The 16,522-nt window shown below is 40.1% G+C and overlaps 1 protein-coding gene across 2 annotated transcripts in view; it reads right to left on the bottom strand.

The window, feature by feature from the left end:
- Positions 1 to 9,468: 9,468 nt before the first annotated feature.
- The window catches only part of TRAPPC8 (trafficking protein particle complex subunit 8), an 89,361-nt gene continuing 82,307 nt past the window's right edge, over positions 9,469 to 16,522 (bottom strand). The window contains exons 28-29 of one of the 2 annotated variants that reach the window (XM_059894469.1): positions 11,493 to 11,582; positions 9,469 to 10,533 (exon numbers count right to left, since the gene is read on the bottom strand). In XM_059894469.1, coding sequence (XP_059750452.1) covers positions 10,299 to 10,533; positions 11,493 to 11,582 — 325 coding nt within the window. In that variant the 3' untranslated portion in view covers positions 9,469 to 10,298. The remainder of the gene's footprint in view (positions 10,534 to 11,492; positions 11,583 to 16,522) is intronic. The other variant, XM_059894470.1, reaches the window with a different exon arrangement.

Genomic DNA, 16,522 nt, shown 5'->3' on the forward strand with positions numbered 1-16,522 from the left:
TTCTTATATTCAACTCAACAAGAATTTCTAGCATGTGTCCCACACCGTTCTAAGTATTAAGGGATGATATGAAGGGAGCAAATCTCATAGTTGATGTGCATGAGGCCTAAGCCTGCAATCAGAATAAAGCCTATAATCTTGAACAAAATTGGAAACTTAAAATAGTGCAGTGGTTGCTATAGATAGAATTATGGGTTTATGGTTCATACAGCCATTTGAAATGGCATCTATTAGAGGAGCTTACAAAGAGCATTCTTAAATGGGATTTAAGTTAATCATGTTTAAAAATAACAGGGCTTCCCTGGTGGCGCAGTGGTTGAGAATCCACCTGCCAATGCAGGGGACACGAGTTCGAGCCCTGGTCTGGGAAGATCCCACATGCCGCGGAGCAACTGGGCCCGTGAGCCACAACTACTGAGCCTGCGCGTCTGGAGCCTGTGCTCCACAACAAGAGAGGCCGCGATAGTGAGAGGCCCGTGCACAGCGATGAAGAGTGGCCCCCACTCACTGCAAATAGAGAAAGCCCCTGCACAGAAACGAAGACCCAACACAGCCAAAAAAAAATAAATTAAAAAAAAAAAATAAATAAATAACAGATTATTGAGTGTTCACTACCAGTCACTGAACTAAGAAATTCATGGAATTTAGTCATTTGATCACCACAATGACCTAGTCATATGGGAACTATTGTTGTCATACTATACGGATGAGAAAACTAAGGTAGTTAAGTTACCTTTACTTTCCCAAGGTCTCGCATTTGCTAAGGAGCAAAGCTGTGGATTCAAACCCATGTAGGCTTAGGAGCCATTGGTACAAATCTTCCAAGGCAGTCTTGTCTGCAGAGATTATGGTCCATTATCCACAAGTCAATTCATATGGCCCCTTATTTTTTCACTTAGGAAATATTACAACCTCCCTTTAAATATCTAAAATATTTAAGTATTACACTTGACATCTCTATCTTGGTATTGATTTTGAAATCAATGTTTTAGTTTATAATATTGTAACTTCTGTTACAAAATTTGAAAGATTATGCAAGCCAACTTTTTCTTAACAGCCCCAGATTGTGACTTTTGGGTAACTGTGAGATACTTTAAAAAACTGCCCAAATGACTGAACCAAGCTGGTAAGTTTTCCTGCTCTCCGCAATGCGTGGGCGTTCTTCTGGTTTGAGTCATCTTGCCCTATAACGTCATATCCTGCTGGGAGGAACCCTTCAGGTACATCGGTAGCTCCCCAACTCATGACTTAGTCAGCATGCACTGGATACCAACCACGTTCTAGGAACTTTAAAACCCATTATCTCACCGTATATAAAAGAATCCTGTGATATAAGGAAAGAAAAAGGTTAAGAGGTGTGTCCACCAAGGAGGGATGGAAGAATTCTTAGCCACATATTTTATCAGAAGTTTCATTGATTTAACAATGTTCCATTTTAGCCTCCATCTTAGATTGCACTATGACAAATTAAATGACTTTCTGATCAGTAAAACTTTACAATGTCTGAAAAGATTAAGTTTTGGGAAAATCCATCTATCTTGATTCTCTGGATGAAGTAAAGACTACTGAAAAGTCAGCAACACTTTTGGTTTTTTTTAAAATAAATTTATTTATTTAATTTTTGGCTGCATTGGGTCTTCGTTGCTGCATGCGGGCTTTTCTCTAGTTGTGGCGAGCGGGGGCTACTCTTTGTTGTGGTGCGCGGGCTTATTGCTGTGGCTTCTTTTGTTGCGGAGCATGGGCTCTAGGCGCTCGGGCTTCAGTAGTTGTGGCACGCAGGCTTAGTTGCTCTGCGGTATGTGGGATCTTCCTGGACCAGGTCTCAAACCTGTTTCGTGCATTGGCAGGCGGATTCGTTTTTTTTTTTTTTTTTTTTTTTTTTTTTTGACATCTTTATTGGAGTATAATTGCTTTACAATGGTGTGTTAGTTTCTGCTGTATAACAAAATGAATCAGCTATACATATACATATATCCCCATATCTCCTTCCTCTTGCGTCTCCCTCCCACCCTCCCTATCCCAGCCCTCTAGGTGGTCACAAAGCACCGAGCTGATCTCCCTGTGCTATGCTGCTGCTTCCCACTAGCTATCTATTTTACATTTGGTAGTGTATATATGTCCATGCCACTCTCTCACTCCGTCCCAGCTTACCCTTCCCCCTCCCCGTGTCCTCAGGTCCATTCTCTACGTCTGGCAGGCAGATTCTTAACCACTGTACCACCAGGGAAGCCCAGCAGCAACAGTTTTAATTATGAGGTATTTCCTGAGTTAATATCGTAACTTTAGGTTGGTGGATTATCATTAACTTGTCTGATTCTAATTCTCTGTAGCAGAAGAAAAAAATGTGTAATGTGAAACCCAACCCCACTAAGTGTTACCTCATAAAATGCTAATTGCAATATTTTACAGGTAAATAGTAAGGATGGCACTGATGCAAAATTGCACTTCTGGTGCCCTCTAGTGGATACAGTTGGTTTCAAGACTCACTTGCTAGGTTTTAACAAGAAACCTGCCTTAGAAAGGAATGAGGCATCTCTTCTCCCTACAATCGGTCCTCTCTCCTTTCTCCTCTATTGTCTAGTCTTATCCAGGTTTCCAAGATATGCTGACAATGTCATTCAGTGCTAAAGCTAATATAACTTTATTTACAGAAATAGGTATTTACCAAAATAGCCACACCCACGTATTGGGTTTGGCGGCTTTTGTGCTACAGCTGGAAGAGTTAAGTAGCTTCAACAGAGACTGTAGGACCCGTAAGGCCTAAACTACTATCTGCCACTTTGCAGAAGAAGTTTACCAACCTCTAGTCTATAAGCATGTCACCAGTTATGAAAAAGGCTTTGTCTGGGAAGAGCTGGCTGGTCCCTATCAATATGTTTGGGAAACCCCCCATGAATGCACATGAGCAATAAAGGAACCTCTTTAACTTCATTTAATTCCATACTTCCCTAATTTGTTTAGTCAGGGAACTCCTTTTTCACCTAATACCTATTAACATCCTATTCAGTGAAATAGGCAAATACTATTTTATAATATTGTGCTTAAATTTAAGATTCAAGTCATTATTACTACACTTCTTATCGATATAAGAGGAAATTCTGTCTTGGAACATTGTGCCTTAGGAATCAAATGTTATATTGAGTATAACTTACTTTAAAATATTTCACCAAAAACAGTGTGATATATATGTAAGTTAAGTTAGTTTTAACCACCTAGGAGTAGTTAAAAAACATTTCAAGTACCTAACCCAGGGGTGGTTATTTAGCCTTTGAAAAACTCTGGTCAGTCCATAATCCAGAAGTGGCTACCAAAAGCCTTTCAAATATGAGCTATCTCGGCAGATATTAGCACTAACAAGTTCGCAAAGCAACATAAAGGACATATAAGTGGTGTTCAAGATACGTGTATTGGCTAAAAATATTGTACAAGCTCCTTCACACTTGAATGAAAAGGGTTTAGAAATCTAGTTAGGCCGGTAGCCCATACCCATTGCAGTGGCATTCTTAGCCCAGGGCTAAAATTCAGTCCTGGTTCCAGGCACTAGGTAACCAGAGGATTCTGCCACCGGATTCTGATCTGAAGGTTAGCTGAATCTTGCCACTCATCATCACATCTGAATTGAGTGAACATTTCTGCCAAAAAAACAGGGAACTAGGACTCCCCCAGGCATCTAAGGATAAGCCATATGACTTTCGTGAATATGCAGTATTTGTATGGGTAGCAGAATTCATTGTAACATACCAGCCAGCAGAGAGCCTGAGAGGAGAGCTGAGGTCAGTATGAACTCACACTCCAGCGTGTCTGGAACACACCGTAATTATTAAAGTGCCCCCTTTCACTCTCAAAATGCCTCATTTTGGGTGAAAACGTCAGCGGTTATCCTATCTACAGCTCTCATCTACCTGTACCTAGTAGAGACTACAGGTATCTGTCCAAAAGAGCCTAACCATTGTGAATGGCAAAACAGACAACACCAAAAGCTAGTAAGTGTTAGCAGTTATGATCAATGGCCAAGAAATAAAACTGACAGGCAAGCTGGGATTGAGTGTCAATCCCAGCCTTTAGTGTTTAACTAATTGAGCAAATGAGTTATTGTAAACCCAATTTTTATTGCAACTGTCCTTAAGCAGAAAATTAATCTTTCAGCAATTTGCCATGTCTTAGGGGCATATATTCAAAACACTGGCCCAGCCACCCAGAACTTTTAAAGACTAGTAACGTTTCCATGATGTGCCTGAAAACTTGATAGAAACAAACTTTAAAAAAGTCTGCTGCTGGACACAGTGCGTCTCAGGCTCTCCGGGGCAACGTTTCCCAAAGTGTGGTGTCCAGGTCTCCTCTTCAGAGTCAGGGCTTGTTAAAAACCCCACGATTTAAAAACAACAAACGAAACAAAACCCAACAACAAAAATAAGATTCCACGCTCAAACCAGACCAACAAAACTGATCGAGGCAGGTAGACCAAATTGCTGGGGAGGTAGCCTCTGGAACTGCATTTTTGGTAGCTACCCCAATGATCATGCTCATACATTTCGAGAACCGCTGCTTTATGGGGTCCTAATGGCTGGAAGATTCCGCAAGACACCTTACCTCTCGGCTAAGAGCAACGTGGATGTCAGGACACTAACTTGTTCATGGTCTACGCTCATACCCTGAGGTGTGCTGATAAATGTCTACCAAATCCTCTCCAGGAAAAAAAACATTTTTTTTAACTGATATAAAGTCCTTGTAGCACATAATTTACAAACAAAAACAAAATATGCAATACTCTTTACTGAAAATTCCATATAGCCTACTGATTCTCACAAAGGACTTTTGTTGAGTTTTGCCGAGCTCTTGGATAACCAGCCTGGGCTCCGATTCACAAATGAGAATAATTCCAGTATGATGCTGGTTGATATTTTTTGCTTATGCTAAGGAGGAAGAGGAAAGTGAGAAGGCACATCTGCTCCTGTTCACCAATGACATGAGCAACTTTGCTGACCTGGGTAACCGTTTTTGGACACCAGAGGAATATCTTCTCAATGATTTGTGCTATTCATAATGTGACAGCTACAGGCAGGCAACGCTTTAAAGTTTAATCTGCATTAACATTTTCTGCATGACTTTCTTAGTTTGGGAGTAAACAGCAAAAATCAATACAGCAAGCCCGGATGTTCAGCATTTGATTTTCCAGAGGCCAAAGTTCCCACTCTGGCCAATTTCAAGCTCCCAGAGCCAGATAACATGGAATTGGGAAGAGATGGGATTGAACGTAGAGTTGGGAGGAGATGCGCAGGGGCTCCCCATTAGGTAGTATTCACCCCTGCACCCCTCCACACACACAATAGACACAAACAAAAGTATAAGTAACAGTAAAATATTTAGTAAGTGAGGAATTTTCAGTTTTACCTTCATTTTGAATACACCGTATTTAGCTGTAAGTTTATATAATTTGATTTTTCAGGAGTGTCTGTGTTTAACAGTCAGTTCACAGAAGTCCTGAACATTAATAACTGGCCCTCCTGCATGTTATGAACATGCTTCTGAGACAGGAGGGAAGGGGGCAGGGCACAATACACAGCCCTTGAGAAAAACTGGATAGACAAAAACCGGTTAGAACTGATTAGGCCCAAGATGGTGGAAGAGTCAACCTCCACTGGACCTTGAGCCTCATTATGCGCTCACTGTAATACATTAGCATATGCTAAATGACACCCCCACAGGCGCCAGGGCAGTTCCCAGGCTGACCATAAAAAGCCAAAAAGTGGGCAGTGGCCCTATTCCTGGAAATCCCCTTCCCCTCCCCAAAATAGTTGGAATAATCCTCCCACTCGTTAGCCTATGAAATTACCTAGCCCATAAAAACTATCCACCTCATATTTTGGGGTCGCTCTTGCCTTCTGAGAGGGGCCGCATTCTGCCTGTGGAATGCGTCTCTCTCAATAAGTTTACTTCTTACATATCACTCTGCTGCTTGCTGAATTCCTTCTGCGCTGAGACATAAAGAACCTGAGCTTCATTAAGTCCTCAGATAAGTTGTGCGGATTCAGTCGGAAGATGGTGGGTTCCAGCCCCATCTGAGGTGTACGGTGTCACCTCAGCAGTGACTACACCTCCCTCTCACTCTCAAATTTGCTCTCTTTGCTGAACATTTTTTGCAAACCATGGCCCTAAACTTCCAGGAAAGAAATACGTGCCCCCAAATGTGACCTTGCCCTACACACTGGGAAACGCAGGGCGGAAGGCGTGGAGGAGCAGACGAGATGCCCACGTGAGACGTGGCAGGCGCAGACCAGCAACCCCTGCTCTCAACAAGAGTTGCTCTGCGCCCAGGCTTTGAATCCTCTGTCTTTTTGAAAATGGGGTTTATTGATCTCGCCTCACTTTCGTGCAGTTCCCCCTGGAGGGTTGCTGGGATGCAGACTGGAACAGACCTTGGAGCCGCAGGTGGCACAGGGGTCGGGCTCCCGCAGCTACCCTCTCGCCCACAGCCCTTCTCCTTCAAGGACAGGAGCCTCCCTTCCAAGCACTCTCCTCCCCTTCCTCTGCGCTTTGCATTAAAATTCCCTATTGTTCCCTCTTGCGGCCAAATGCCTCTTCTCTAGTGCAAAAAGTTATTTTTAGAGCAGACTTTCTAAGCAACAGATTACTAATGGTCTTCAAAAGATTTCACGTTGTTTTATATACTACATTCTGGTGGAATGTTAATTCAACTAAGACATACCATTCGTTCACATGTGAAAAAGAACACTCGTTTTTGCCTTTTCACAAACATCCCGTTACCAGACGCATCCTCTCCTGCCACCAAGTACAGCATAACTACTCAAGTAGGTGAGATACTGAAAACTGTTCCAAGTTTTAGGAAAGCTGACATCTATCACAGCTTAAAAATCAAAACAAAAACACAGGGAGTGGGACTTCCCTGGTGGCACAGCGGTTAAGGAGCTGCTGCCTATGCAGGGGACACGGGTTTGAGCCCTGGTCCGCGAAGATCCCACATGCCGCAGAGCAACTAAGCCCGTGCGCCACAACTACTGAGCCTGTGCTCTGGAGCCCGTGCTCCCCAACAAGAGAAGGCACCACAATGAGAAGCCCGCGCACCACAACGAAGAGTAGCCCCGCTCGCCGCAACTAGAGAAAGCCCGCGTGCAACAACCAAGAGTAGCCCCCGCTCGCCGCAACTAGAGAAAGCCCGCGCGCGGCAACGAAGACCCAACGCAGCCAAAAATAAATAAATTAGAAAAAAAAAAAACACAGGGTGTGGGGACAGATGACACATGACATGCAAACTTTTCTCCTGAGGTGAAAAACTACAGCCCGATAATCCTGAGGAACAATGGAATACTACCAAATAGGGTTGACCCTAAGCAAGATTATGAAACGGGCCAAGTTTTCCTTCAGCATCCTATCCCTTCCTCCTTCCCCTCTCCCCATTTCCTGCTCCTCCCCCCAGCTCCCCTCACCTCCCTTCTAGACACTGTTGTGTGTCCCATTCCAAGTCTTGCCTCACTTTTATAGGCTGCCTGACAAATCTTAACATTTTAAAGGTCAATGAGGGTGAGTTATTAGGGTACCTACAGGCAGTTGCATTTTAATGGAGTCTTCTGGAACTCAGGCCTAAGGGTATGAAGATTTAATGGAACAATTTCACTTGATTCGGGGTGCACAAGCCTCAAAATACTCGACGCTCTAAGTAACCAACTTATAAGGTAATTCCTATTAGGAGGCATTTCTTTAGCTGTGTGATAAATGGACCCTGTTCCTTTCTGCTCCTACAAGACCCCACTGCAAAGCCTCAAGTGCCTTGCCTGTCACCAGGGCTCTGATCTACCAGATGTCTTGTACTTTTACAGTCAGGATGACTTTCTTTGTTTAGTGATTTCAGCTCACCCTTAAGCCCTGTTCTCTTATTTCCTTTCCATAGGGTCTTTCCGGATTCCGGTCTTCCCCACCTGCATCCACTCTGTACAAAGGTTTGACATAGATGCTTGAGATAGCCAGCTGGAATTTAAGGCTAAATTTTCCATGTGCAGATAATTTGAAGTTCATATTTTGTCTAGTTATGCTAAACACACGAGCTAGGTGTGGTTTCACTTGCTCTTGTTGATTTGTATACTTATTTGGAGAATGAGTGGAAAGATTTAGATTTAGGCAGATTATCCTAGAGTCACATGAAGTAAATTCTCTGGTTTTATTTGTCTGAAAACGTCTTTGTTTCACTTCCATTCTTGAAAGGTAACCTTGCCATTTAGAATTTGGGCTTAGCAGTTAGTGGGGTATCTTCAAGGGTTGAAAGAAACTATCTTCTGGCTTCCATTATTTTTGTTGAGAAGTCTGCTATCAGTTGAATTACTGCTACCACTCAAGGAAGTTTTGCCTTCTGTACTCAAGACTGTTTCTCCCCTTGTCTTTGATTTCTAGCAGTTCCGCTATGATGCATCTGTATATAGGTTCCTTTACATTTATGTTGTTTGGAATTTACTGAACTACTTGAATCTGTAACTTGTTGTCCGTCTTGGAAAATTCTCAGATTCTATACTGCTTCTGCCCTATCCTCTCCCCTTTCTAGGACTCCAAATAAATATGTAAGACTTTCTCACTGAATCCAGGTTTTTTTTGGCCTATTTTCCATCCTTTCCTTCTCTTTGCTTCAGTTTCAATTATTTCTCCTAACCTATACTTCTTGTCTCAAAATAAGTCAAACATAGGCTCTGCCTCTCAGCTGCTTCTTCCTAAGTGGGCAAACCTCCCAAGGCAAAGTAGGTCCAAATATCATCTCTCTAGACTCTCTTCTACTGGATTTTGGTCCTCTAATAATGGACTATATTGATAACACTTTGTTTTTAGTAAAACATTTTCTTCTATTTTGTTCTGACTTTTTACTTTTCTCCAGCAGGAGGGCTAAATTACCTAGTCTGCCATAACCAGCATAAGTGTCTGCAATGTGGTTATTTACAGTAGGGTCAATAAGCATTGATCTTCCTTTCTCCCAGGATATAAAGAGGTTATCCAAAATTGTAACTGGGTATCAGACATGAAACATTTAAAGACAAAATTCATTTGTTCATGTATAACACGGCCACCAAGGACTACAGGAACAAAGATTGTCCTTCACTTTTGGAAACAAAGATAACGCTTTCTCAGGAAATTGACCTGGTACCTGCTATAATAATATGGTTGGCATTCTTTTCTTTTTAAATATCCATCTACCCATCTATTTATTCGACTGTACTGGGTCCTAGTTGTGGCGTGCGGGATCCTTAGCTGCAGTGTGTGGGATCTCCAGCTGCGGCATGCGGGAACTTTAGTTGCGGCAGGTGAACTCCTAGTTGTCGCACGTGAGATTCAGCTTCCTGACCTGGGATCGAACCCAGGCCCCCTGCGCTGGGAGCACGGAGCCCCAGCCACTGGACCACCAGGGAAGTCTCGGCTGACAGTCATTTTCAATAATATGTTAAGTTCTCAGAATTTTTTTAAAAAGGCATCTAATAAATCTATACAGTGAATAGCATGTCTTTATTCTATTTACAGTACATTTGTTATAAATATAATACATTTTTGAAAAGCTTATTTTTAATTAACTTGAGTAGATTTATATTTTAAACAGATCATCTCAATTGTTAAAGTTACATAATAAAGAATATGATAATTTAAATGACAAAAATCTCATATTGTGAAATAGTGCACTCTATGCTGAGATGAATGACGGGGGGAAAAGTCAAACTCTTTCCAAAACTATAATCAAAGCATCAGAAAAAAAAGTTTTTTCTTTTTACAAAGTTATGTATAAGCCATAGGAACAACCAGATACTGAAGTATGAAGACCCTATAACCAACGTTCAAAACTGATTTTAGAGAACTGTGTGAAGCAAGACAGGAAAATCTGTATTTAACACTCTATGGAACTTCACAGTAAAGCTGGAATTTATAGACTAATGGCTTAACAGGAATATTGCCACCTTACAAGGCCTTTTCTTCCTCAAAATCATCTCCTAATGTTCATATACCATTGATAAGTTGTAACAGCAGACTTAGACACTGGTTTTAAGTGGGGCTTAATAAGGTGCATGGATATGCTGAAATTCTGTATTATGAGCATGTAAATTATTACCAGGGATTAAAGAAATACAAAAAAAGAATTTAAGTACTCTCAGTCCAACGTGCTTTGCATCATCAACAAATTGACAAATCAACAGTATTTTACAGTGATCTAACACCAACCTCCCGAACAAGTTAGGTATTTCAAATACTGCTGTAAAAACCATTCAGTAAAATAAAACTGATTCCTGTGGATTTCAGTACAAATTTGTAAGTTGTCACACATTATTGATGATGATCAGGGCAGGCATGGAGCTCTGCTGACTTGTTTCAAACACTGTAACTTGGTCCGATAACTTGGCAAATACCCTAGGAGTTCCAAGGTTATAAACACCTGTATGGACAAAGCATGCTTTCAGCTGCAAACTGTGAAGCTCCTGGCTTTTAAGATGAAGTTTATATTGTGTTTGTCCAAGCCATGTAAATGATCCATGGATTTCCAATGCTTCTGGGCTAAGGGAGGAGGCAAGTAGTAAGTTGGAGAATTTTTTTCTTCATAAATTTTTTCCCAAAGTCCCGATAACACATCCCTTTCATCTAGCAATTCTATTTCTAGAAATTATTTTATGACACCAACTGTATTAATAACAATAACGGCAATAGCTAATATTATAATTTCTATAATAGCTAAAATTTATTAACACTTACTATGTTCCAGGCACAATGCTAAGAATGAATTATCTCACTTAACACTCACAACAGCAGCTAGTAAACAATGGAACCTGATTTCAAACCTGAGTTTTTAACCACTTGGTTATCCATACCTAAAAATAAATGTGCATATAAGAATGCTTATAATATTGAAATTGTTTATAATACTGAAAAATGGAAAGCAACCAAGGGTCTACCAATAAGGTATTAGCAAATTAATTTATGATACACATAATCATACACAAAATGTTCGGATTTCACAGAGCTAACCCAGATCCTGTTTGGAGTGTTATACAATAATAATCAGTATACGCTTCACACTGCTTTTCTAAAAACCCCAAAATTTCTGAATTCTGAAAAGCATCTAGCTCTTGGAGCGCCAGTATGGACCAGCATTTTTGTTGTTGTTGTTAAGCATTATTTTATAAATCAGAAAACAAGACAAAAGAAACTTCTATTCTGAACTTGCTGATTTTCAATTTTAGAGTTCTTTATCACCAACAAACTTTTATAAAAATTGTTGCCTCTGGTCAAAATAATTTGTTGCTTTTGGAAATTGCTTTCCATTTGCCACTATTGAAATTCTAAGACAATCTTCGGTAAGACTTCTCTAACACTTCTTAATACCAAATAAAAAAATAAAGGCATGCCTGAGTAAACTTTATCTATGTTAGGTAATTATTTGCATAATTTCAAAATATTAAATTGCTTTCAAATCAATCTTTAACTACAAAATAAACTTGCCCTAAATAAATCTTTACCTTGTTGTTTTATGCCTAAGATCAACTATTACATCGACGTCGGCCTTTGAACAATTGGAAAGTAAAAGGGTCACTGGTACTAAACAAAGGCTGTGGAAAAAAAATAAATAAAAAAGGTTAGCGGGATATTAAAAAAAAAACAACAACAAAAAAACACTTTCTTGAAAATAAAACTTAAGAGTACCTAATAGCATAAGCTCCTCAAAAACAATTACATTCAAGTAAGGAAAAAAACTGAATTCTAAAATCACTCAAGCCAAATTATTTGCATAAACTAGAAGTAAAACATACTAATACAATGCCTGAATACTAAATACCAGAATATATACATCCACAAAACCATTTTATTTATATATATTAAAACTAATCTTAAAAAATAACCAAAATGTTTCTAGGTGGTTATTTCCCAAAATGCAAAACAGAATCATCGCAACTAAGAAAGATCAATGGAGAAAAGAAAATCATGAAAATGCCAATAACTAATCCTGTTCTCTATGCTTCGTGAAAATTACTTAATTTTGAGAACTGACATTTGCTCTTCTATCAAATTTGCATAAAAGCCATCACGTTCGGGAGAATATGAGAATTATTTCTGTACAGCAAGTTATGAGGAGAGCCCTTTCAAGTAGACACGTCTGCTCAGTTAACCTAATTTCTGATCTCACTTTATAATTAGTAAATCACTAAAGCATAGGAGAAAGGACATGGAGTGATAGAAGAGGACCTAATGAACAGACTGGTGCAGATTTAAAATCAAGAACACAATAAATGAACGTAACTATGCACAAATGGTTACACACTATTATTGAAAATAGTTTACTCTATTAACACAAAGAACAAAGGGATAGTAAAAAAGAAAAAAGGAATCCTATAAGATCCCACAAAATTAACTTTAAAATTCTGCTCAGATAATATATTTTTATGCTTTCAGAAATTTTATATCCTCTTACTAAGAAATACTTTCTGAACCATACTGCAAATAACAAATTTCCCTAAACAAAAACTAAGATAATTTCAAAGACTTATTCTTAGATTGCACCGGTGCTACGCCCTCACCTCCTCCACAAACTTCTAACAAGGAGAAGAGGACAGCAGAGACTACCGAATAGGTTTCCAGTCTAGAGCACCCCATTGAGTTAAATTCTAATCGCATAATTTGTAACCCAAAGCAAAAGCTCAGAAACTTTGCTATTCTGTTACCATTTGGGCCTCAAATTCTCCATGCTTTATCTAAATGCTTCTAGTAAAAGAAGAAATCAGAACATCTGGATGTTTCCCAGCCCCAAAATCATTTCCTTCATTCCTCTTCTTCCTCCATTCACTGCTTCAGTGAATAGCACCCCCATCTCCCCAGCAAACCTTAGGCATCATGCTAAGTGTTAATAAGTGGGAATGGGGGCTACTGCCTCACTAGACCCCATTCCCAATTTTCTACTATTCTTCACAAATTCCTGTCAATTTCTTTGATTCATACCTTTGTTATCTCTGGTCACTTGCTGTTTCTCATATTCTCATTCCTCTGCTGCCCTGTGTTCCACTGCCATGACCAAACCTCCTCCCTGTCCCATCCCTCCCACATTTCTGTATTACGTTAACAACACTCCTCTAGATCCTCAATCTCCTCTCTTTATATGTCTACATCTTACTTTAACTGAAATTTGGCTGACTACACAGCTGCCTCTGCAGGCCTCTCAATAACACATGCTGTTCTTCTTCCAACATCTTCCATATCTCTAGCCAGAATGTCTCATTAATATAGTTAATACCACTTCTTGAGTTCTTCCTCCTATCTCTCCTATAAAAACACCTCATTTTTTTGGTCATAAACTACTCCAAGGTTTTTATTCTTTTTTTCTGTCCCCATACTGACAAACTAAAACCAGTGACAGTAACTCAGTACAGCAGAGATTCTTTGGGGGAGGGGGACGGGATGAGTCTTTTGAAATATCTGCTTCACCCCCTTCCCCCCACCCCAAATTCATCTAGTACATCTGTCAAGTAGAGGCCTACCATCTAGACAGGAAACATTGCTCAAGATTTTTCTTCCATATCATCTTATTGGCTTCATTTATTAAAAGCTTCTGGATGAGTTTGCTTTCTTCTTTTCAATCCTGAATTTTGTCATCTTTTTGGAGAACTTCACTGTCAAGGTAAGACAACTCATTCAACTCCTTCTCAAACCCTTGATCTGTCACCTCCATAACCACCAGTACTATTCAAAACTCAGCCATCTAACTTCCATGACCATACTGTGAATTTGTTTTAGTCACCTAAAATAAATGCCTCTGAAATACCACTCAGATTCTCCACTCTCTGACCACTATCTCCAGCTCTCTCACTCAATTACACTTCTGATATTTAGTTTCACAAGGATGCCCAATCACTTGACCCTCTACTTCAGTGATTCTCAATCCTGGGTACTGTGGTAATGGTAATTATTGTTTAGCCGTTATTCACTCCCCTCACCTCCCACTGTGCAACGGTGGATCATCCTTGTTGATTGTTAAGGAGAGGCTATTTGGCAATGGAATATTAATGACTCTGATGCAAACAGAAGCCTTAAACGTGCTACTGCAATGTGGCTCACTTTTTGTACTCCAGAGATATGCCATGAGAAGAACATAACCCAGCTAGCTGCTGCCCATTTGGACTGAGCCCAAATATATGTGGCACAAACACGAACCCAATCAACCCACAGTCTGAAGCAGAGCTTCAGCCAAATCGTCATTGGCCTGCAGACCCATGAGCATGGGAATAAATGCCTTGTAAACTACTGAATTCTGGAGTGGGTTCTTACGAAGCATTATTTAGCAATAGTAACTGATACAGATTCACTCTGGTATCATCTGAGGATTTATTTAAAATATATAGACACATAGGTCCTACCCCCAGAGATTGTGATTTAACTGGCCTAAGTATCAGGATTTTCAAAAATTCTTCAGATGATTCTAATGTGCAGCCAAAGTTGGAAGAACCTGCCATATCTTATCCTTCTCAAACCTGCCTTGTTTTCACATACTTCCATGCACAGTTTTAATTCTATGATGCTTTATTTTAGCCCACTGCTCTCCTTTTAGTTTGATCAAACCTGTCCTGTTTCACATACTTCCCTGAACTGCCTAGAGTCTATGATGCTTTTTACCCTAACAGAAGCACATGGAGAAGTCCTACATATCCCAGCCTCTAAGGCATAGCCAGGGTTTCAACCATTAAGCAGCACCACGGCATCTAAGATATTCAGGAAGTACGTGAAGCAGGACAGGTCTGATAAATAGGGACAAAGTAGAACGGTGGGTTAAAATGAAACATTATGGAATCAAAACTGTCTATGGAAGAGTGGGAAGACAGGTTCACTAGGGATAAAACAAGAAATTTTTTCTCAGCTTTGGCTGTACATTAGAATCACCTGGAGAACTTTAGGTAATCTAGATGTCCAGCCCCCAACCTTCAGCCAATCAAATCAGAATCTCTGGGAGTAGGACCAAAGCATCTGTATTTCTTAAATTTCCCCAGGTGACCCCAGTGTGCCTCTGTCAGTCAAAGGCATACAGAATGAGTACTGAGCAATTAAGACCTAGACAAAGATTTAAGACCAAAAGTATTTAAAAATAACTTAAATTGCTAAAATCTTTAAAAGTCTGACAACAGAAAGTGTTGGTGAAGGTTATGAGCAGAGGGAACTCCCACACACTACTAGTGGGATATACGAATCAGTAAAACTACTTTGAAAAAAATTCCTAGATAAATGTGGAAAAAAAAGAGGGGAGCAAACACACATGCACCAGGAGATATATACAAGAATATTCAAGAGCAGAAAGCTGAAATATGAAAATAATCCAAAAGTCCATCAACAACAGAGTAGATAAACTAATTCTAATATGTTCAAACATATTCATTTGGCAATGAAAATTCCACAGCTTCGTCAATGGTTGATGAATAACATAATATTAAGTGAAAGAAACTGGATGTAACAAGAATATACTCTGTATAATTCCATTCATAAATAAAGTTCAAAAAAACCCAAAGGACTTCCCTGGTGGTGCAGTGGTTGAGAATCCACCTGCCAACACGGGGGACATGGGTTCGAGCCCTGGTCCGGGAAGATCCCACATGTCGCGGAGCAACTAAGCCCGTGCGCCACAACTACCAAGCCTGCACTCTAGAGCCCGCGACCCACAACTACTGAGCCCGTGCACCTAGAGCCCGTGCTCCACAACAAGAGAAGCCACGGCAATGAGAAGCCCGCGCACCGCAACTAAGAGTAGCCCTCGCTCGCCGCAACTAGAGAAAGCCCACACACAGCAACGAAGACCCAATGCAGCCAATAAATAAATTAATTAATTATATATTTTTTAAAAACCACGACAATCAAAATACAGATATGTAACAATTGGTTGGAAAATTATAAAGAGGAGCAAAGAAATGACTGCTAATATTGGGGATGGACAGGGGAGTGACTGGAAGGGAGTACACAGGGGGCTTCTGAGATTGCTAGCAATATTCTAATTTCTTCCCTAGAGGTGATTATTTGGGTATTAGCTTTGTGAAAAATAATCACTATGGCCACACGTTTTCATTTTTGAGCACTTTTCTGTGTGTTATATCTCACAATAAAAGGGTTTAAAAATGGTTAGCAGCATTTAAGTTACTTTTTAAATATTTCTGATGCTAAGTCAACATCTTAATTTTGCCCAGCACTCTTTCTGTGTGTCCTTGGCCAGCTCCTCATTACTCTCAGTAGTTATCCTCAAATTTCACTTTTAAAAATTCTCTACCCTTTATTCTCTTATTTCCTAGATTACTTTGAGTACTTAACCGTGCTTCTATAAACTCCCGAAAAATGGAGGCATTCCAATAATGTGTAAACGTGTTAAAATTTTTCCCTACTTTCATCTTTCCCCGTTTCCATAGTAAGGAGGTCCGAAGCTAATCCTGCCACTCTTTGGTGTATCTTTCCATCTATTAAGGATTCTGTTGCCCTTCCTGTATCCCATCATTTCCTTCAAGACCATAAATACATCCATAGCTTA

Source organism: Balaenoptera ricei, chromosome 14 (assembly GCF_028023285.1).
Source record: "Balaenoptera ricei isolate mBalRic1 chromosome 14, mBalRic1.hap2, whole genome shotgun sequence".
NCBI lineage: Eukaryota > Metazoa > Chordata > Mammalia > Artiodactyla > Balaenopteridae > Balaenoptera > Balaenoptera ricei.